General features: G+C 39.5%; 1 protein-coding gene across 1 annotated transcript in view; it reads right to left on the reverse strand.

Annotated features, from left to right (window-relative positions):
* Positions 1 to 24,486, reverse strand: part of IDE (insulin degrading enzyme) — a 352,051-nt gene that overhangs the window by 152,532 nt on the left and 175,033 nt on the right. Inside the window, exon 11 of the mRNA XM_053692939.1 lies at positions 13,783 to 13,865. Coding sequence (XP_053548914.1) covers positions 13,783 to 13,865 — 83 coding nt within the window. The remainder of the gene's footprint in view (positions 1 to 13,782; positions 13,866 to 24,486) is intronic.

Genomic DNA, 24,486 nt, shown 5'->3' on the forward strand with positions numbered 1-24,486 from the left:
GCTCCGCCTACCCCAGTCATTCGACCGACGTTAAGGAGGAATATTTGCATAGGAGAAACCATATGATACCGTGGTGACTGTAGTTAAAGAAAATAAATTATCAGACCTGATTAAAAAACCAGGGCGGGCCGTGGACCGGACACACCGTTGGAGAAAGTAATTTATCAGGTAAACATAAATTCTGTTTTCTCCAACATAGGTGTGTCCGGTCCACGGCGTCATCCTTACTTGTGGGAACCAATACCAAAGCTTTAGGACACGGATGAAGGGAGGGAGCAAATCAGGTCACCTAAATGGAAGGCACCACGGCTTGCAAAACCTTTCTCCCAAAAATAGCCTCAGAAGAAGCAAAAGTATCAAACTTGTAAAATTTGGTAAAAGTGTGCAGTGAAGACCAAGTCGCTGCCCTACATATCTGATCAACAGAAGCCTCGTTCTTGAAGGCCCATGTGGAAGCCACAGCCCTAGTGGAATGAGCTGTGATTCTTTCAGGAGGCTGCCGTCCGGCAGTCACATAAGCCAATCTGATGATGCTTTTAATCCAAAAAGAGAGAGAGGTAGAAGTTGCTTTTTGACCTCTCCTTTTACCAGAATAAACAACAAACAAGGAAGATGTTTGTCTAAAATCCTTTGTAGCATCTAAATAGAATTTTAGAGCGCGAACAACATCCAAATTGTGCAACAAACGTTCCTTCTTCGAAACTGGTTTCGGACACAAAGAAGGTACGACTATCTCCTGGTTAATGTTTTTGTTAGAAACAACTTTTGGAAGAAAACCAGGTTTAGTACGTAAAACCACCTTATCTGCATGGAACACCAGATAAGGAGGAGAACACTGCAGAGCAGATAATTCTGAAACTCTTCTAGCAGAAGAAATTGCAACCAAAAACAAAACTTTCCAAGATAATAACTTAATATCAACGGAATGTAAGGGTTCAAACGGAACCCCCTGAAGAACTGAAAGAACTAAGTTGAGACTCCAAGGAGGAGTCAAAGGTTTGTAAACAGGCTTGATTCTAACCAGAGCCTGAACAAAGGCTTGAACATCTGGCACAGCTGCCAGCTTTTTGTGAAGTAACACAGACAAGGCAGAAATCTGTCCCTTCAAGGAACTTGCAGATAATCCTATCTCCAATCCTTCTTGAAGAAAGGATAGAATCTTAGGAATCTTTACCTTGTCCCAAGGGAATCCTTTAGATTCACACCAACAGATATATTTTTTCCATATTTTGTGGTAAATTTTTCTAGTTACAGGCTTTCTGGCCTGAACAAGAGTATCAATAACAGAATCTGAGAACCCTCGTTTTGATAAGATCAAGCGTTCAATCTCCAAGCAGTCAGCTGGAGTGAGATCAGATTCGGATGTTCGAACGGACCTTGAACAAGAAGGTCTCGTCTCAAAGGTAGCTTCCATGGTGGAGCCGATGACATATTCACCAGATCTGCATACCAAGTCCTGCGTGGCCACGCAGGAGCTATCAAGATCACCGACGCCCTCTCTTGATTGATCCTGGCTACCAGCCTGGGGATGAGAGGAAACGGCGGGAATACATAAGCTAGTTTGAAGGTCCAAGGTGCTACTAGTGCATCTACTAGAGTCGCCTTGGGATCCCTGGATCTGGACCCGTAGCAAGGAACCTTGAAGTTCTGACGAGAGGCCATCAGATCCATGTCTGGAATGCCCCACAGTTGAGTAATTTGGGCAAAGATTTCCGGATGGAGTTCCCACTCCCCCGGATGTAATGTCTGACGACTCAGAAAATCCGCTTCCCAATTTTCCACTCCTGGGATGTGGATTGCAGATAGGTGGCAGGAGTGAGTCTCCGCCCATTGAATGATTTTGGTCACTTCTTCCATCGCCAGGGAACTCCTTGTTCCCCCCTGATGGTTGATGTACGCAACAGTCGTCATGTTGTCTGATTGAAACCGTATGAACTTGGCCTTTGCTAGCTGAGGCCAAGCCTTGAGAGCATTGAATATCGCTCTCAGTTCCAGAATATTTATCGGTAGAAGAGATTCTTCCCGAGACCAAAGACCCTGAGCTTTCAGGGGTCCCCAGACCGCGCCCCAGCCCATCAGACTGGCGTCGGTCGTGACAATGACCCACTCTGGTCTGCGGAAGGTCATCCCTTGAGACAGGTTGTCCAGGGACAGCCACCAACGGAGTGAGTCTCTGGTCCTCTGATTTACTTGTATCTTCGGAGACAAGACTGTATAGTCCCCATTCCACTGACTGAGCATGCACAGTTGTAATGGTCTTAGATGAATGCGCGCAAAAGGAACTATGTCCATTGCCGCTACCATCAAACCTATTACTTCCATGCACTGCGCTATGGAAGGAAGAGGAACGGAATGAAGTGTTTGACAAGAGTTTAGAAGTTTTGTTTTTCTGGCCTCTGTCAGAAAAATCCTCATTTCTAAGGAGTCTATTATTGTTCCCAAGAAGGGAACCCTTGTCGACGGAGATAGAGAACTCTTTTCCACGTTCACTTTCCATCCGTGAGATCTGAGAAAGGCCAGGACTATGTCCGTGTGAGCCTTTGCTTGAGGAAGGGACGACGCTTGAATCAGAATGTCGTCCAAGTAAGGAACTACTGCAATGCCCCTTGGTCTTAGTACCGCTAGAAGGGACCCTAGTACCTTTGTGAAAATCCTTGGAGCAGTGGCTAATCCGAAAGGAAGCGCCACGAACTGGTAATGCTTGTCCAGGAATGCGAACCTTAGGAACCGATGATGTTCCTTGTGGATAGGAATATGTAGATACGCATCCTTTAAATCCACCGTGGTCATGAATTGACCTTAATGGATGGAAGGAAGAATTGTTCGAATGGTTTCCATTTTGAACGATGGAACCTTGAGAAACTTGTTTAAGATCTTGAGATCTAAGATTGGTCTGAACGTTCCCTCTTTTTTGGGAACTATGAACAGATTGGAGTAGAACCCCATCCCTTGTTCTCCTAATGGAACAGGATGAATCACTCCCATTTTTAACAGGTCTTCTACACAATGTAAGAATGCCTGTCTCTTTATATGGTCTGAAGACAATTGAGACCTGTGGAACCTCCCCCTTGGGGGAAGCCCCTTGAATTCCAGAAGATAACCTTGGGAGACTATTTCTAGTGCCCAAGGATCCAGAACATCTTTTGCCCAAGCCTGAGCAAAGAGAGAGAGTCTGCCCCCCACCAGATCCGGTCCCGGATCGGGGGCCAACATTTCATGCTGTCTTGGTAGCAGTGGCAGGTTTCTTGGCCTGCTTTCCCTTGTTCCAGCCTTGCATTGGTCTCCAGGCTGGCTTGGCTTGAGAAGTATTACCCTCTTGCTTAGAGGACGTAGCACTTGGGGCTGGTCCGTTTCTACGAAAGGGACGAAAATTAGGTTTATTTTTGGCCTTGAAAGACCTATCCTGAGGAAGGGCGTGGCCCTTACCCCCAGTGATATCAGAGATAATCTCTTTCAAGTCAGGGCCAAACAGCGTTTTCCCCTTGAAAGGAATGTTAAGTAGTTTGTTCTTGGAAGACGCATCCGCTGACCAAGATTTCAACCAAAGCGCTCTGCGCGCCACAATAGCAAACCCAGAATTTTTCGCCGCTAACCTAGCCAATTGCAAAGTGGCGTCTAGGGTGAAAGAATTGGCCAATTTGAGAGCACGGATTCTGTCCATAATCTCCTCATAAGGAGGAGAATCACTATCGATCGCCTTTACTAGCTCATCGAACCAGAAACACGCGGCTGTAGTGACAGGGACAATGCATGAAATTGGTTGTAGAAGGTAACCTTGCTGAACAAACATCTTTTTAAGCAAACCTTCTAATTTTTTATCCATAGGATCTTTGAAAGCACAACTATCTTCTATGGGTATAGTGGTGCGTTTGTTTTAAGTAGAAACCGCTCCCTCGACCTTGGGGACTGTCTGCCATAAGTCCTTTCTGGGGTCGACCATAGGAAACAATTTTTTAAATATGGGGGGAGGGACGAAAGGTATACCGGGCCTTTCCCATTCTTTATTTACAATGTCCGCCACCCGCTTGGGTATAGGAAAAGCTTCTGGGAGCCCCGGGACCTCTAGGAACTTGTCCATTTTACATAGTTTCTCTGGGATGATCAAATTCTCACAATCATCCAGAGTGGATAATACCTCCTTAAGCAGAGCGCGGAGATGTTCCAACTTAAATTTAAATGTAATCACATCGGGTTCAGCTTGTTGAGAAATTTTCCCTGAATCTGAAATTTCTCCCTCAGACAAAACCTCCCTGGCCCCCTCAGACTGGTGTAGGGGCATTTCAGAACCATTATCATCAGCGTCCCCATGCTCTTCAGTATCTAAAACAGAGCAGTCGCGCTTGCGCTGATAAGTGGGCATTTTGGCTAAAATGTTTTTGATAGAATTATCCATTACAGCCGTTAATTGTTGCATAGTAAGGAGTATTGGCGCGCTAGATGTACTAGGGGCCTCCTGAGTGGGCAAGACTGGTGTAGACGAAGGAGGGAATGATGCAGTACCATGCTTACTCCCCTCACTTGAGGAATCATCTTGGGCATCATTTTCAGTGTCACATAAATCACATCTATTTAAATGAGAAGGAACCTTGGCTTCCCCACATTCAGAACACAGTCTATCTGGTAGTTCAGACATGTTAAACAGGCATAAACTTGATAACAAAGTACAAAAAACGTTTTAAAATAAAACCGTTACTGTCACTTTAAATTTTAAACTGAACACACTTTATTACTGCAATTGCGAAAAAACAGAATTTATGTTTACCTGATAAATTACTTTCTCCAACGGTGTGTCCGGTCCACGGCGTCATCCTTACTTGTGGGATATTCTCTTCCCCAACAGGAAATGGCAAAGAGCCAGCAAAGCTGGTCACATGATCCCTCCTAGGCTCCGCCTACCCCAGTCATTCGACCGACGTTAAGGAGGAATATTTGCATAGGAGAAACCATATGATACCGTGGTGACTGTAGTTAAAGAAAAAAAAAAAAAAATTATCAGACCTGATTAAAAAACCAGGGCGGGCCGTGGACCGGACACACCGTTGGAGAAAGTAATTTATCAGGTAAACATAAATTCTGTTTTCTCCAACATAGGTGTGTCCGGTCCACGGCGTCATCCTTACTTGTGGGAACCAATACCAAAGCTTTAGGACACGGATGAAGGGAGGGAGCAAATCAGGTCACCTAAATGGAAGGCACCACGGCTTGCAAAACCTTTCTCCCAAAAATAGCCTCAGAAGAAGCAAAAGTATCAAACTTGTAAAATTTGGTAAAAGTGTGCAGTGAAGACCAAGTCGCTGCCCTACATATCTGATCAACAGAAGCCTCGTTCTTGAAGGCCCATGTGGAAGCCACAGTCCTAGTGGAAGGAGCTGTGATCCTTTCAGGAGGCTGCCGTCCGGCAGTCTCGTAAGCCAATCTGATGATGCTTTTAATCCAAAAAGAGAGAGAGGTAGAAGTTGCTTTTTGACCTCTCCTTTTACCAGAATAAACAACAAACAAGGAAGATGTTTGTCTAAAATCCTTTGTAGCATCTAAATAGAATTTTAGAGCGCGAACAACATCCAAATTGTGCAACAAACGTTCCTTCTTCGAAACTGGTTTCGGACACAGAGAAGGCACGACTATCTCCTGGTTAATGTTTTTGTTAGAAACGACTTTTGGAAGAAAACCAGGTTAGTACGTAAAACCACCTTATCTGCATGGAACACCAGATAAGGAGGAGAACACTGCAGAGCAGATAATTCTGAAACTCTTCTGGCAGAAGAAATTGCAACCAAAAACAAAACTTTCCAAGATAATAACTTAATATCAACGGAATGTAAGGGTTCAAACGGAACCCCCTGAAGAACTGAAAGAACTAAGTTGAGACTCCAAGGAGGAGTCAAAGGTTTGTAAACAGGCTTGATTCTAACCAGAGCCTGAACAAAGGCTTGAACATCTGGCACAGCTGCCAGCTTTTTGTGAAGTAACACAGACAAGGCAGAAATCTGTCCCATCAAGGAACTTGCAGATAATCCTTTTTCCAATCCTTCTCGAAGGAAGGATAGACTCTTAGGAATCTTAACCTTGTCCCAAGGGAATCCTTTAGATTCACACCAACAGATATATTTTTTCCAAATTTTGTGGTAAATTTTTCTAGTTACAGGCTTTCTGGCCTGAACAAGAGTATCAATAACAGAATCTGAGAACCCTCGCTTTGATAAGATCAAGCGTTCAATCTCCAAGCAGTCAGCTGGAGTGGGACCAGATTCGGATGTTCGAACGGACCTTGAACAAGAAGGTCTCGTCTCAAAGGTAGCTTCCATGGTGGAGCCGATGACATATTCACCAGATCTGCATACCAAGTCCTGCGTGGCCACGCAGGAGCTATCAAGATCACCGACGCCCTCTCCTCTTTAACCCTTAAAATAACGGAACCGGAGCCGTTTTTATATTTAACCCCTTTACAGTCCCTGGAATCTGCTTTGCTGAGACCCAACCAAGCCCAAATGGGAATACGATACCAAATGATGCCTTCAGAAAGACTTTTCTATGTATCAGAGCTCCACACACATGCAGCTGCATGCCATGCTGTTCTCAAAAACAAGTGCGCCATACCGGCGCGAAAATGAGGCTCTGACTATGATTAGGGAAAGTCCCTATAGAATAAAGTGTCTAAAACAGTGCCTGCCGATATTATTTTACAAAAAATACCCAGATTAAATGATTCCTCAAGGCTAAATATATGTAAATATGATCGATTTAGCCCAGAAAATGTCTACAGTCTTAATAAACCCTTGTGAAGCCCTTATTTACTGTCTGAACAAAAATGGCTTACCGGATCCCATAGGGAAAATGACAGCTTCCAGCATTACATCGTCTTGTTAGAATGTGTCATACCTCAAGCAGCAAAAGACTGCTCACTGTTCCCCCAACTGAAGTTAATTCCTCTCAACAGTCCTGTGTGGAACAGCCATGGATTTTAGTAACGGTTGCTAAAATCATTTTCCTCATACAAACAGAAATCTTCATCTCTTTTCTGTTTCAGAGTAAATAGTACATACCAGCACTATTTTAAAATAACTAACTCTTGATTGAATAATAAAAACTACAGTTAAACACTAAAAAACTCTAAGCCATCTCCGTGGAGATGTTGCCTGTACAACGGCAAAGAGAATGACTGGGGTAGGCGGAGCCTAGGAGGGATCATGTGACCAGCTTTGCTGGCTCTTTGCCATTTCCTGTTGGGGAAGAGAATATCCCACAAGTAAGGATGACGCCGTGGACCGGACACACCTATGTTGGAGAAAGTATGAAGGAATTGTTCAAAATTCACCAAAATTTCACCACAGTGTCTTAAAGCCTTAAAAGTATTGCACACCAAATTTGGAAGCTTTAACCCTTAAAATAACGGAACCGGAGCCGTTTTTATCTTTAACCCCTTTACAGTCCCTGGTATCTGCTTTGCTGAGACCCAACCAAGCCCAAAGGGGAATACGATACCAAATGACGCCTTCAGAAAGTCTTTTCTATGTATCAGAGCTCCTCACACATGCGACTGCATGTCATGCTTCTCAAAAACAAGTGCGCAATACCGGCGCGAAAATGAGGCTCTGCCTATGATTAGGGAAAGCCCCTAGAGAATAAGGTGTCTAAAACAGTGCCTGCCGATATTATTTTACAAAAATACCCAGATTAAATGATTCCTCAAGGCTAAATATGTGTATATATGAATCGATTTAGCCCAGAAAATGTCTACAGTCTTAATAAGCCCCTGTACAACGGCAAAGAGAATGACTGGGGTAGGCGGAGCCTAGGAGGGATCATGTGACCAGCTTTGCTGGGCTCTTTGCCATTTCCTGTTGGGGAAGAGAATATCCCACAAGTAAGGATGACGCCGTGGACCGGACACACCTATGTTGGAGAAATAAGACTTACTTACCCTAAGACACTCATCTACATATAGTAGATAGCCAAACCAGTACTGAAACGAGAATCAGTAGAGGTAATGGTATATAAGAGTATATCGTCGATCTGAAAAGGGAGGTAGGAGAAGAAATCTCTACGACCGATAACAGAGAACCTATGAAATAGATCCCCTAGAGGAAGACCATTGTATTCAAATAGGCAATACTCTCTTCACATCCCTCTGACATTCACTGCACTCAGAGGAAAACCGGGCTTCAGCCTGCTGCGAAGCTTATATCAACGTAGAATCTAGCACAAACTTACTTCACCACCTCCATGGGAGGCAAAGTTTGTAAAACTGAATTGTGGGTGTGGTGAGGGGTGTATTTATAGGCATTTTGAGGTTTGGGAAACTTTGCCCCTCCTGGTAGGAATGTATATCCCATACGTCACTAGCTCATGGACTCTTGCTAATTACATGAAAGAAATGATGAACGCTACTACACTGCCTTGACCTGTCAATTCCATGTGTTCTCACTCTTTTTTTGTCAATATATAAAAACCTCAATAAAAAAAAAAAACCAACCTCAAGGCCTTCATTAGAGTGAAAATAAGGTACTTATAAACCAATGCCTAACATATATGATATACCCTTAAGTGGGTACCTACTAATAAGCTTATATGCTAAGCAGGTTAAAAAAAACCCCACACTACTGGATTTAAAATAAGCAGAAAAAAATGTTTCCAGTAGCCAATCCAGTGTTGAACAAGTGACAACAGAGGATATATATATTGAACCAAGAGGAGGAAACCGGTCCCTTTGACACCTGTTGCAGGCCTGTGACTATCTCCCATAGGGTGTTCTTGTGCCACTACCCATACTCCAACCACATCCCTCTGCCCTTGGAGGGGAAACTGGGCCTCAAATCGGTTTGAGAACCTTTCTCGTAAACACCTGGAGCACCTTCCTTCTTCACCTTCCTCCTGCAAAGACAAGACTTTCCAGTAAGATGGGAGGGCTTTTAAGGGCTCTTGGAGTTTTGGGATCTTTGCTTCCTTCCAGTGGCTAGGTGTATAATTCACAGGAGTGAAGGATTGTGGACTCTCACCACCTTTATGAAATAAATTATATAACACTACCTTTAGATTAAAAGTATAAGCTGTATTATGACATATAAAAATTGTTTACACTTGCTCCTATCGCTCTCCAAACTGTCCCATTTTACGGATGCAAACATTCCAAAATCCAAACCTTTCCCGGTCGCAAGCCGTTTGGATAAGGGGTTTTCTACCAGTATATTAATAATTCATCATTTTATTTTTGGTGTAATTGAAGATTTAAATAATTTTATGTCTCTAGGCACACACAGGAACCCTTAAAGGGACACTGAACCCAAAAATGTTTCTTTCGTGATTTAGATAGAGCATGACATTTTAAGCAACTTTCTAATTTACTCCTATTATCAAATTTTATTCATTCTCTTGGTATCTTTATTTCAAATGCAAGAATGTAAGTTTAGATGCCGGCCCATTTTTGGTGAACAATCTTGCTGATTGATGGATAAATTCATCCACCAATAAAAAACTGCTGTCCAGAGAACTGAACAAAAAAACTGCTTATATGCATTCTTTTTCAAATAAAGATACCTTGAGAACGAAGAAAAATTGATAATAGGAGTAAATTAGAAAGTTGCTTAAAATTGTATGCTCTATCTGAATCACAAAAGAAAAAAAAAATTGGGTTCAGTGTCCCTTTAAAGTTACAGAATATTTTGAAAAAATAAAAATAATCTATGAAAGAAATCCTCCCGAAAATAAAATAATTGTTTATATATTTTGTTTGAAATATGAAAGTTAATATTTTAGAGTTTTTTTCTTTCTTTAACTTCCCAGTTGCAGTATTTTTTTTATTTTAGCCATTTGGAAGGAGGAAGGCCCAGGTCAACCGTGCAGGTTATACACTGAAATAGTTTCATATGGCTAAGAGAATAAAGAGTTAGGGGTTTATTTTATATTGGTTATATGGCTTAAAGATGTATAATGGATAAGGAAACTTTTATGATGAATTTCCAAGGGAAACAGATCCACAAGTACAGTCTTCCTCTGGCTACTAAACAGATTTTAATAATCCTTGATATTAATGATAATAAGTATTTTGATTGAATCAGTTGTTGGCAGAAGGTTAGTATAAGACTATTCGAGAATTCATAAAATGACATGAAAGTGACTCACCAAAGAAAATAGGTGAATTACTTACTCTGCAGACACAGCTTTCACCAAGCTATTGTCTAAATAATAGGACGGTAGATAATTTGAGTCTTGAACCATGCTAGAGGAACTACAAGAAGCTATAAGAAAACATTCAAAACTCGTACCCACAAAAAAAAAGAAAAAGGGTGAAACAGTTTTGGTAAATGACCGCTCCAACAGCCTTAAAGGGACAGTCTAGTCAAAATTAAACTTTCATGATTCAGATAGGGCATGCAATTTTAAACAACTTTCCAATTTACTTCTATTATCTAATTTGCTCAATTCTTTAGATATCCTTTGTTGAAGAAATAGCAATGCACATGTGTGAGCCAATCAAACAAGGCCTTTATGTACAGCAACCAATCAGCAGCTACTGAGCATATCTAGATATGCTTTTCAGCAAGTCATATCAAGAGAATGAAGCAAATTAGATAATAGAAGTGAATTAGAAAGTTGTTTAAAATGACATGCTCTTTCTAAATCAAGAAAGAAAAAAAATTGGGTTTCATGTCCCTTTAATGTAAATGGAAACAACCCTGTGTGCAGCTCACAGATAAGCCTGCCAACAATTTTTCAAAACGTGTCTTGTTAGATAACTTAATAAAAGTTACAGACTTATTAAAACAAAAACACTTTTGTGAGTTACACAAAACAATGTTCACCGTTTAAATCTTTTGACATAATGAACTATTCATAACATGAAAAACAAAACAAAAACTGCAGTCAATTTCTATATGTCAAAATGTGAAAACTTGCTGGAATGAGAAATCCCTTTTAATCTTTTAGCATTGTACTTAATCGGAAAAAAAATAAAACTATGTTGCTAGAACACCCATGTAATAAAAGCAATCGCAAGTTATAAAACAAGAATTTAGGACTGCTAAACTAATCTCTTCAACCCTGGGTAGCAACGGTTGTATTGACAATTTTCTTGCCTGAACATGGCAAAAAATAATTTATTATAGAGAAGCTAAAATGCAACAGGAACCATAAAACATAAAAACACAGCTAAAAATTAATTGAAGGGACAGTATACACCAATTTTCATTTAACTGCATGTAATAGACACTAATATAAAGAATAATATTCAGATATACTGATATTAAAATCCAGTATAAAATCGTTTAAAAACGTACTTATAAACTACCAGTTTAGCTCTGTTAAAAAGATTAGCTAGAACAGCGGTCGCCATCCAGTGGTCCATGGACCACTGGTGGTCCATGAGAAGATGTTGGTGGTGGTCCTTGATACCATCAAGCAGGAATTTATCTCCTCTGATAGTTGCGGCATGACGGGGGTGACACCAAGTACAGTGCCTGGCTGGACATCAGTGAAAACCGACGGAGGAGGAGTTAAATAATCTCCCTACGCATGTTGCGTAGTACCGCGCAACTTGTGTAGCTAGATTGTATTTTTAACTCCTCCTGCCCGGCGTGCTGCTCAGAGAAAGATGCTTCCATTCTAAAGTCAGCAGAGGTTGGTATAGTCTTGGCTTGAAATAGTGGAATTACAGTATATATATAAAAAAATTCTTATATTTCATTTATTTACTACTCTTTACCTGTCTCTTTGTAGTTATTTTCCTAATTCCTTCAGATGGACTTACATCACTATTTGTTTTTCTCCCCTCCATCTTCTTTTTTTAAATTAAATATTAATTATTTTTCATTCTAATAATTTCCCCGCGCACAAAGCCATTCCACCAGAATTCCAGTAATTGCCATCCAGCAGATCAGCCATATCCCACAGTATTATAGTAATTGCCAGTAACATCAGTCGTGGTTAGCTCACATCCATATTGGGAGCTTTCTGATATAAAGGTAATTTATTACTCCAATGTCGGTCCATGATCATAAGTAGTTTTAAAGGGCCACTGTAAGTAAATATTTTCTATGCCTGTTACTAACTAACTACCCCAAATACGCTTTTTATCAATAGCATTTCATTAACATATCTCTACCGTATATCAGAAATCTTGTCTGCAAATTTAATTGTTTTCCACACCCACTCGGTGGGTATCCTTTGCTCTGTACCAATCCGTTTACAATACCTAGGTTTCAAAATGGCACTTTAAACACAAAGTTATTGGTTTAAGTATTTTGAACACGCAGTGCTGAAAATAGTGGGCAGGATAACGTGACATCATCGGCGAACAAAAGATATCACTTTTAGAACGTAATGAAACTTCGTTTTGGAGAAAATATAGGTCAGTAGGTTTTAATTAATGTTTATTAACTTTAATATGTTAGTTGTTTAGCTTAAAAATTACAACAGAAAGTAATCCTTTAAATAATTCCTAACTGGGGAGGTAACTTAAAAGTCTTGTGGTCCTTTTAAACATAATTCTTTTTTCCCCACTTTCTGCCTCTCTGTTTCCAGCTCAAAAGTTGGCACTCACCCTTTATCTGTCATTTGGAAGTATTCTCTCAGTTCTGTCATTCAGTTAGTTAATTCCAAAAAAATAATTCTTAAAAATGTGTAAATATATACATAATGTAAACTTAGCTATGGTTATACTAATTATGTACTGTGTTTGTGTCTGATGAATGGTTGAGATCCCTGAAACGTCACTGATTCCTTTGTGGGCCACTAAAGTACTTATTCCATTAAATCAGTGAGTGCATGCTGTTTATGGAACTGTGAATTAAATTTGCCTGCCTGCACCATGTCAGCTGTCTTGGAGGTGAGAGTGCGCTCTGCTGGAGTAAATATCTCTCTCTCTCTCTCTCTCTCTATCTCTCTCTCTATCTCACCTTGCATTCGCATTGCTGGGAAGCACACCTCATTCTAATTCTGTCAGAACATTGCACAGCGAAGGGGGTAAGTAGCGCAGCAATGGCAGCAAATTTCAATATATACGTTACGTATATGATTATATACATATATATTTGTGTGTAAATATGTGTATAAACACATTAACACATAAATTTATATGTATATAAAATCCTATACATATATATTTACTGGGAAAACAAATTTGCCCGTTTGAGGGGGCACGATAGTTTAGTGCTTCATTTGTAATCTAGCCCGTAATACGTTTTATGGGTCTCCCTCTAATCATAGGTGCTGCCATTATGGAACCTAGGTTACACTACAGGTATATGAAGGAGACTTGCTGCACATGTGCAAACAGCTCAGTAATGGAATGTGGTGCAAGACAGATTTCAAAATGGCGCCACCCATGACTAAAGGGAGGCGAGGAATAATCTCAATACTATGCTTATAAAATGTATTTAGTGTTTACTTTCCATTTAAATATCATTCACACATAAAAATATGCTTCTTTAGAAATAATTAATTGGCAAAATATTCTCTGTAACCTGTAAGCGAAAAACCATAAAATACAGGATTTTAGACATTGAAATATCTTATACACAAACATATTATACTTTTAAAAACTTTGTGATTACCCTAAAAAACAGACAGGCTGCCTAGAGATTGCTAGTAAACGGCTAAACTTTACCATCACTTTAAATAAGGAAGAAAAAGTCACAATTAAAATGTATGCACATTTTAGAAAATAATATCTAAATTATTATAAAAAATGCTGACTATTGAGTTTGTCTGAAATACAAATGACTCTTAAAATTCAAGACATATACATCTCATTATATGACTATTACTAACACACAATTTGCTACATACCTGAAAAATTCAAAATTGAGACATGCTTTGGGGAAGAAGAATGTATTATCCTGCTTGAACCACAGCTTGCTCATGGCTGTATCCTATGAAAGCAGAAATCACATTTTTGTAAAGCGGATACGGATAGAAGATAAATGCAATTATAATTTGTTATATACTCAGTAGTTATATATAGTTGTTACAGCAAGAAAAGTAACAGCAACAATTTTTTTGGGAAAAAGATTTACAACTTACAATATTAATCAAATTTTAAGCAACAGAATGCTGTGCTTTTGTTAAAGGAGATTTAAAAGGACATTAAACCCATTTTTTGCATGCTTTAGTTTTACTTCAGTATTACATTTACTTTGTAGGTAGGTTGGCTCAGGAGTGTGCACATATCTACTTTGTTCTCATTGTATTTTGTGTTGGGAATACCGAAGTAGCGGGCATGTGTCTTGAGGACTTTATGGTAGCAGTTTTGCAAGAATGCTTTTAGCAATGTTATACATTGTGCAAACACTGCCCTCATCTGGTGCTCAAAAACATTTCTGCAAAACTGCTTCCATATAGTCCTCCAGACAAATGCCCGCTACTTTGGTATTCCCAACACAAAATACAATGAGAACAAAGTAGACTTGATAATATAAGTTAATTGGATTTTTCTTCTTTAAAAATTGTATGGTCTACCTGAATCATGAAAGAACAAATGTTGGGTTTCTTAACCATTTAAACCCCAATCTAAATGTGTACTTTAACATAGAAAGGCTGTTTTGTTTTATTGAAAAGTTATTTGTTTTGTGGGGCTTCCATCAGCTCCCAATACCTTGTTATCCACTCAGTGTACAGTTCCTAAGGAGGGTGTACATGCACTAATGGACGAACAGTGCAAGTCAGTGATGTCATGTGTGATGTCACAGACATTCTGAGACAGTACAAGATATAAGACTCCTGTAGACTAAATGATCACTTCTCTACATTGTATGCATCTAACTGCCCTACAGAAGAGAATAAAAGGGCCCGCTGATCAAACACTTGCCGCCATGGAGAGAAATTACACAAAATCTTTTTTTTCCTACCTTATATTGTAATATCGGAATCTCTCCTTAACATACAGAACTCTTTGGCCTCTGGCGGGCAGCAATCCGCTGGAAGGCGCTATTTTAAGCGTGCGGGCAGGAGGCGGTGTTGCACGCCAATCACGCGTGGGCAGGAGCTGCCAATCTCCCTGGTTGGACGAGACCGGGGAGATTGAAATTTTCTACCTAATAGGTGAAGAAGAGGCTAGGAAGGAGCAGTCTGATGACCGCTGCTTGATAAATACTGACAGCAGGCTCTTTTGTGAGAACCTACAGTCGTAGTGAGGCGAAGGGCTTGATAAATCGAGCCCTTTAGTGTAAGTGTAACGGTGTTTTAGGTAAAGTTTGTGATTCTAAAATTATTTTAGGTAGCTCGCCATACTGATGAGGCCTCTTAGATCTTGCCTGAGAGGAGAGATTTAGATCAGGCACAAAGAGTTAACAGGTTATATGACTCTCTCTGCTTTGTCTTAAGGTACCAGCAACCTGCGTCTTTAAATATTGCATATGGAGTGTTGAAAACTAGTGCACATGCATGCGATTGGTGTTAAATTTGAACAATACTCCTTTATTAGTCACTCACGTATGCCAATCAAAGAATGAAACAACCCCTTTTTTTGGGATAATGTGCTAGAAATTTAAAACAGTATGACAAACAAAATGTAAAAACTAAGGTATTATTTAAATATATATATATTCTTTTTAGCATCTATATAAAATTCTTAAAATGTTTTGTTGCTGCAGAACCAGCCAGTCATTTTGAAAACAGTGTACAGACAAGCAAAATAAACTTTAGACTTTTCATGCCATTTTTTTTTTTTAACGTGAAATCCCATTTTCCTGTCTGAATGCTTATTGGCTCACAGGGATGGTTCCCAAAGCTATATTGCTGGATCATGACAAACAAATCTTACACACATTTTTGAAGCAACATTAAACATCTCTTTTATGCAAAAAAAAAAAAAAAATCAACGTAAATGAGGTCGCTCAAGGACTGTAAAAGAATAAAAAAAATACCTGGGTCATGCATAAGGCTATCCTAAGAAAACTAACCTGTAATATGGGGTAGACTTGAATTCTATGTTTCTATATTTAAGTTCTGAGTGGGCATTGCAACCTATTTAGACAAGCAAATTTAAGCACCAGCTTGTTTATTGCATACATTTAGCGGTTTTCTGTAGTCCATATAGAACCAACCCTTTGACTGACAAAGACAATGGGTTGCAGACATCTCTCATAAAAAAAGAAGAAGAAAAAAAAAATCTTCCAGTTTAACTTTTTTTTTTTTTCTTTTTTTTTTTAAAACTGGACCTGTATTTTGATTGGTTACATTAGGATCCAAACTTTCCTATGCTATTTTACTAAAAACAGAGTATAAACATTGAAGCAGACCGTGAAGAGATGGTGTGAAAAGGAAGCTGTGTGAGAGTGAGGAGAATAGCGGATATCCGGTAGATGGAACCAGAGGTTGAGGAGGAGGCTGTGTTTGTGAAGGAAGAGCTAAAAGCATGAACAAAAGGTGGTGTATGAAGGTTAGCTGGAGCGAGAGGGTGAGCAAGGTGCAATGTAGAGGGCGCTGAGAAGATTAATTAGAGGGAGTGAGACAGGGTGGATTTGATAAATAATAATTTAAATCACTAGTCAGTAAGACCATTTTAAAGTGAAAGTAAACTTGAGCATACTCGCTCAAGTCATAGGATAGAATTAAAAAAATTAGTGTGACTTTCATTCATCAAATTTGTACTGATATTGTGCGATTTCTTTCATGTAATTAGCACGAGTCCATGAGCTAGTGACGTATGGGATATACATTCCTACCAGGAGGGGCAAAGTTTCCCAAACCTCAAAATGCCTATAAATACACCCCTCACCACACCCACAAATTCAATCACAAATTTTACAAACTTTGCCTCCTATGGAGGTGGTGAAGTAAGTTTGTGCTAGATTCTACGTTGATATGCGCTCCGCAGCAGGTTGGAGCCCGGTTTTCCTCTCAGCGTGCAGTGAATGTCAGAGGGATGTGAGGAGAGTATTGCCTATTTGAATTCAATGATCTCCTTCTACGGGGTCTATTTCATAGGTTCTCTGTTATCGGTCGTAGAGATTCATCTCTTACCTCCCTTTTCAGATCGACGATATACTCTTATATATACCATTACCTCTACTGATTCTCGTTTCAGTACTGGTTTGGCTTTCTACTACGTGTAGATGAGTGTCCTGGGGTAAGTCTTATTTTCTGTGACACTCTAAGCTATGGTTGGGCACTTTTATATAAAGTTCTAAATATATGTATTCAAACATTTATTTGCCTTGACTCAGGATGTTCAACGTTCCTTATTTCAGACAGTCAGTTTCATATTTGGGATAATGCATATGAATTTATCATTTTTTCTTACCTTAAAATTGACTTTTTTCCTGTGGGCTGTTAGGCTCGTGGGGGCTGAAAATGCTTCATTTTATTGCGTCATTCTTGGCGCGGACTTTTTTGGCGCAAAAAAATATTTTTCTATTTCCGGCGTCATACGTGTCGCCGGAAGTTGTGTCATCTTTTTGACGTTTTTTTGCGCCAGAAGTGTCGGCGTTCGGGATGTGGCGTCATTTTTGGCGCCAAAAGCATTTAGGCGCCAAATAATGTGGGCGTCTTTTTTTGGCGCTAAAAAATATGGGCGTCATTATTGTCTCCACATTATTTAAGTCTCATTATTTATTGCTTCTGGTTGCTAGAAGCTTGTTCACTGGCATTTTTTCCCATTCCTGAAACTGTCATTTAAGGAATTTGATCAATTTTGCTTTATATGTTGTTTTTTCTATTACATATTGCAAGATGTCCCAGATTGACCCTGAGTCAGAAGATACTACTGGAAAATCACTGCCTGGTGCTGGATCTACCAAAGTTAAGTGTATCTGCTGTAAACTTGTGGTATCTGTTCCTCCAGCTGTTGTTTGTAATGAATGTCATGACAAACTTGTTAATGCAGATAATATTTCCTTTAGTAGTACTACATTACCTGTTGCTGTTCCATCAACATCTAATACTAGTGTTCCTGTTAACATAAGAGTTTTTGTGTCTAAATCCATTAAGAAGGCTATGTCTGTTATTCCTCCTTCTAGTAAACGTAAAAGGTCTTTTAAAACTTCACATTTTTCAGATGAATTTTTAAATGAACATCATCATTCTGATTCTGATAGTGGTTCCTCTGGTTCAGAGGATTCTGTCTCAGAGGTTGATGCTGATAAATCTTCATATTTATTCAAAATGGAATTTATTCGTTCTTTACTTAAAGAGGTTTTAATTGCATTAGAAATAGAGGATTCTGGTCCTCTTGATACTAAATCTAAACGTTTAAATAAGGTTTTTAAATCTCCTGTAGTTATTCCAGAAGTTTTTCCTGTCCCTGATGCTATTTCTGAAGTAATCTCCAGGGAATGGAATAATTTGGGTAATTCATTTACTCCTTCTAAACGTTTTAAGCAATTATATCCTGTGCCATCTGACAGATTAGAGTTTTGGGACAAAATCCCTAAAGTTGATGGGGCTATCTCTACTCTTGCTAAACGTACTACTATTCCTACGGCAGATAGTACTTCCTTTAAAGATCCTTTAGATAGGAAAATTGAATCCTTTCTAAGAAAAGCTTACTTATGTTCAAGTAATCTTCTTAGACCTGCTATATCTTTAGCGGATGTTGCTGCAGCTTCAACTTTTTGGTTAGAAGCTTTAGCGCAACAAGTAACAGATCATAATTTTCATAGCATTGTTAATCTTCTTCAACATGCTAATAACTTTATTTGTGATGCCATCTTTGATATCATTAGAGTTGATGTCAGGTATATGTCTCTAGCTATTTTAGCTAGAAGAGCTTTATGGCTTAAGACTTGGAATGCTGATATGTCTTCTAAGTCAACTTTGCTTTCCCTTTCTTTCCAGGGTAATAAATTATTTGGTTCTCAGTTGGATTCTATTATCTCAACTGTTACTGGAGGGAAAGGAACTTTTTTGCCACAGGATAAAAAATCTAAAGGTAAATTTAGGTCTAATAATCGTTTTCGTTCCTTTCGTCACAATAAGGAACAAAAGCCTGATCCTTCATCCACAGGAGCGGTATCAGTTTGGAAACCATCTCCAGTCTGGAATAAATCCAAGCCTTTTAGAAAACCAAAGCCAGCTCCCAAGTCCACATGAAGGTGCGGCCCTCATTCCAGCTCAGCTGGTAGGGGGCAGATTACGATTTTTCAAAGAAATTTGGATCAATTCAATTCACAATCTTTGGATTCAGAACATTGTTTCAGAAGGGTACAGAATTGGCTTCAAAATAAGGCCTCCTGCAAAGAGATTTTTTCTTTCCCGTGTCCCAGTAAATCCAGCGAAGGCTCAAGCATTTCTGTAATGTGTTTCAGATCTAGAGTTGGCTGGAGTAATTATGCCAGTTCCAGTTCTGGAACAGGGACTGGGGTTTTATTCAAATCTCTTCATTGTACCAAAGAAGGAGAATTCCTTCAGACCAGTTCTGGATCTAAAAATATTGAATCGTTATGTAAGGATACCAACATTCAAAATGGTAACTATAAGGACTATCCTGCCTTTTGTTCAACAAGGGCATTATATGTCCACAATAGATTTACAGGATGCATATCTGCATATTCCGATTCATCCAGATCACTATCAGTTTCTGAGATTCTCTTTCCTAGACAAGCATTACCAGTTTGTGGCTCTGCCGTTTGGCCTAGCAACAGCTCCAAGAATTTTTACAAAGGTTCTCGGTGCCCTTCTGTCTGTAATCAGAGAACAGGGTATTGTGGTATTTCCTTATTTGGACGATATCTTGGTACTTGCTCAGTCTTCACATTTAGCAGAATCTCATACGAATCGACTCGTATTGTTTCTTCGAGATCATGGTTGGAGGATCAATTTGCCAAAAAGTTCATTGATTCCTCAGACAAGGGTAACCTTTTTAGGTTTCCAGATAGATTCAGTGTCCATGACTCTGTCTCTGACAGACAAGAGACGTCTAAAATTGGTTTCAGCCTGTCGAAACCTTCAGTCTCAATCATTCCCTTCGGTAGCCTTATGCATGGAAATTCTAGGTCTTATGACTGCTGCATCGGACGCGATCCCCTTTGCTCGTTTTCACATGCGACCTCTTCAGCTATGTATGCTGAACCAGTGGTGCAGGGATTTCACAAAGATATATCAATTGATATCTTTAAAACCTTTTGTACGACACTCTCTGACGTGGTGGACAGATCACCAACGTTTAGTTCAGGGGGCTTCTTTTGTTCTTCCAACCTGGACTGTGATTTCAACAGATGCAAGTCTGACAGGTTGGGGAGCAGTTTGGGGGTCTCTGACAGCACAAGGAGTTTGGGAATCTCAGGAGGTGAGATTACCAATCAATATTTTGGAACTCCGTGCAATTTTCAGAGCTCTTCAGTCATGGCCTCTTCTAAAGAGAGAATCGTTCATTTGTTTTCAGACAGACAATGTCACAACTGTGGCATATATCAATCATCAAGGAGGGACTCACAGTCCTCTGGCTATGAAAGAAGTATCTCGAATTCTGGTTTGGGCGGAATCCAGCTCCTGTCTAATTTCTGCGGTTCATATCCCAGGTATAGACAATTGGGAAGCGGATTATCTCAGCCGCCAAACGTTACATCCGGGCGAATGGTCTCTTCACCCAGAGGTATTTCTTCAGATTGTTCAAATGTGGGGGCTTCCAGAAATAGATCTGATGGCTTCTCATCTAAACAAGAAACTTCCCAGGTATCTGTCCAGATCCAGGGATCCTCAAGCGGAAGCAGTGGATGCATTGTCACTTCCTTGGAAGTATCATCCTGCCTATATCTTTCCGCCTCTAGTTCTTCTTCCAAGAGTAATATCCAAGATTCTGAAGGAATGCTCGTTTGTTCTGCTGGTGGCTCCAGCATGGCCTCACAGGTTTTGGTATGCAGATCTTGTCCGGATGGCCTCTTGCCAACCGTGGACTCTTCCGTTAAGACCAGACCTTCTGTCGCAAGGTCCTTTTTTCCATCAGGATCTCAAATCCTTAAATTTAAAGGTATGGAGATTGAACGCTTGATTCTTGGTCAAAGAGGTTTCTCTGACTCTGTGATTAATACTATGTTACAGGCTCGTAAATCTGTATCTAGGAAGATATATTATAGAGTCTGGAAGACTTACATTTCTTGGTGTCTTACTCATCATTTTTCCTGGTATTCTTTTAGAATTCCGAAAATTTTACAGTTTCTTCAGGATGGTTTGGATAAAGGTTTGTCTGTAAGTTCCTTGAAAGGACAAATCTCTGCTTTTTCTGTTCTTTTTCACAGAAAGATTGCTAATCTTCCTGATATTCATTGTTTTGTACAAGCTTTGGTTCGTATAAAACCTGTCATTAAGTCAATTTCTCCTCCTTGGAGTTTGAATTTGGTTCTGGGGGCTCTTCAAGCTCCTCCATTTGAACCTATGCATTCATTGGACATTAAATTACTTTCTTGGAAAGTTTTGTTTCTTTTGTCCATCTCTTCTGCTAGAAGAGTTTCTGAATTATCTGCTCTTTCTTGTGAGTCTCCTTTTCTGATTTTTCATCAGGATAAGGTGGTGTTGCGAACTTCTTTTCAATTCTTACCTAAGGTTGTGAATTCTAACAACATTAGTAGAGAAATTGTGGTTCCTTCATTATGTCCTAATCCTAAGAATTCTAAGGAGAAATCATTGCATTCTTTGGATGTAGTTAGAGCTTTGAAATATTATGTTGAAGCTACTAAGAATTTCCGAAAGACTTCTAGTCTTTTTGTTATCTTTTCCGGTTCTAGGAAAGGTCAGAAGGCCTCTGCCATTTCTTTGGCATCTTGGTTGAAATCTTTAATTCATCATGCTTATGTCGAGTCGGGTAAAACTCCGCCTCAAAGGATTACAGCTCATTCTACTAGGTCAGTTTCTACTTCCTGGGCTTTTAGGAATGAAGCTTCTGTTGATCAGATTTGCAAAGCAGCAACTTGGTCTTCTTTGCATACTTTTACTAAATTCTACCATTTTGATGTGTTTTCTTCTTCTGAAGCAGTTTTTGGTAGAAAAGTACTTCAGGCAGCTGTTTCAGTTTGATTCTTCTGCTTATAATTTCAGTTTTTCTCATTATAAGATTTAAACTTTATTTTGGGTGTGGATTATTTTCAGCGGAATTGGCTGTCTTTATTTTATCCCTCCCTCTCTAGTGACTCTTGCGTGGAAAGATCCACATCTTGGGTAGTCATTATCCCATACGTCACTAGCTCATGGACTCTTGCTAATTACATGAAAGAAAACATAATTTATGTAAGAACTTACCTGATAAATTCATTTCTTTCATATTAGCAAGAGTCCATGAGGCCCACCCTTTTTTGTGGTGGTTATGATTTTTTTGTATAAAGCACAATTATTCCAATTCCTTATTTTTTATGCTTTCGCACTTTTTTCTTATCACCCCACTTCTTGGCTATTCGTTAAACTGATTTGTGGGTGTGGTGAGGGGTGTATTTATAGGCATTTTGAGGTTTGGGAAACTTTGCCCCTCCTGGTAGGAATGTATATCCCATACGTCACTAGCTCATGGACTCTTGCTAATATGAAAGAAATGAATTTATCAGGTAAGTTCTTACATAAATTATGTTTTTTAACTATTAATGCTATAACGATAAGCGACGTTCCTCCGCCTGCCATTTTGCTCAGATGATGAATCTGCAATACACTATGTGGGGCGTTTGTGCAAAGAGGCTGAACACCCCGGGGGGTGGGGGGGTGGGAGAGAGACGAATAGTGGATTGCTAGTTCGCCATCTGTCAACCAATTGAGCACTATGGTAGGCAGAGGAACGGAGCTTCCCGTTATAGCATTAAAAAACAATTTATGTAAGAACTTACCTGATAAATTCATTTCTTTCATATTAGCAAGAGTCCATGAGCTAGTGACGTATGGGATATACATTCCTACCAGGAGGGGCAAAGTTTCCCAAACCCTAAAATGCCTATAAATACACCCCTCACCACACCCACAATTCAGTTTAACGAATAGCCAAGAAGTGGGGTGATAAAAAAGTGCGAAAGCATATAAAATAAGGAATTGGAATAATTGTGCTTTATACAAAAAAAATCATAACCACCACAAAAAAGGGTGGGCCTCATGGACTCTTGCTAATATGAAAGAAATGAATTTATCAGGTAAGTTCTTACATAAATTATGTTTTCTTTCATGTAATTAGCAAGAGTCCATGAGCTAGTGACGTATGGGATAATGACTACCCAAGATGTGGATCTTTCCACACAAGAGTCACTAGAGAGGGAGGGATAAAATAAAGACAGCCAATTCCTGCTGAAAATAATCCACACCCAAAATAAAGTTTAATAAAAAACATAAGCAGAAGATTCAGACTGAAACTGCTGCCTGAAATACTTTTCTACCAAAAACTGCTTCAGAAGAAGAAAATACATCAAAATGGTAGAATTTAGTAAAAATATGCAAAGAGGACCAAGTTGCAACTTTGCAAATGTGATCAACCGAAGCTTCATTCCTAAACGCCCAGGAAGTAGAAACTGACCTGGTAGAATGAGCTGTAATCCTCTGAGGCGGAGTTTTACCCGACTCAACATAGGCAAGATGAATTAAAGATTTCAACCAAGATGCCAAAGAAATGGCAGAAGCTTTCTGGCCTTTTCTAGAACCGGAAAAGAGAACAAATAGACTAGAAGTCTTTCGGAAAGACTTAGTAGCTTCAAGATAATATTTCAAAGCTCTAACAACATCCAAAGAATGCAATGATTTCTCCTTAGAATTCTTAGGATTAGGACATAATGAAGGAACCACAATTTCTCTACTAATGTTGTTGGAATTCACAACTTTAGGTAAAAATTCAAAAAGAAGTTCGCAACACCACCTCATCCTGATGAAAAATCAGAAAAGGAGACTCACAAGAAAGAGCAGATAAATCAGAAACTCTTCTGGCAGAAGAGATGGCCAAAAGGAACAAAACTTTCCAAGAAAGTAATTTAATGACCAATGAATGCATAGGTTCAAAGGGAGAAGCTTGAAGAGCTCCCAGAACCAAATTCAAACTCCAAGGAGGAGAAATTGACTTAATGACAGGTTTTATACGAACCAAAGCTTGTATAAAACAATAAATATCAGGAAGAATAGCAATCTTTCTGTGAAAAAGAACAGAAAGAGCAGAGATTTGTCCTTTCAAGGAACTTGCAGACAAACCCTTATCTAAACCATCCTGAAGAAACTGTAAAATTCTCGGTATTCTAAAAGAATGCCAAGAAAAAAGATGAGAAAGACACCAAAAAATATAAGTCTTCCAGACTCTATAATATATCTCTCTAGATACAGATTTACGAGCCTGTAACATAGTATTAATCACAGAGTCAGAGAAACCTCTTTGACCAAGAATCAAGCGTTCAATCTCCATACCTTAAAATTTAAGGATTTGAGATCCTGATGGAAAAAAGGACCTTGCGACCGAAGGTCTGGTCTTAATGGAAGAGTCCACGGCTGGCAAGAGGCCATCCGGACAAGATCCGCATACCAAACCTGTAAGGCCATGCCGGAGCTACCAGCAGAACAAACGAGCATTCCTTCAGAATCTTGGAGATTACTCTTGGAAGAAGAACTAGA

This window comes from Bombina bombina, chromosome 9, assembly GCF_027579735.1.
Source record: "Bombina bombina isolate aBomBom1 chromosome 9, aBomBom1.pri, whole genome shotgun sequence".
Lineage (NCBI taxonomy): Eukaryota > Metazoa > Chordata > Amphibia > Anura > Bombinatoridae > Bombina > Bombina bombina.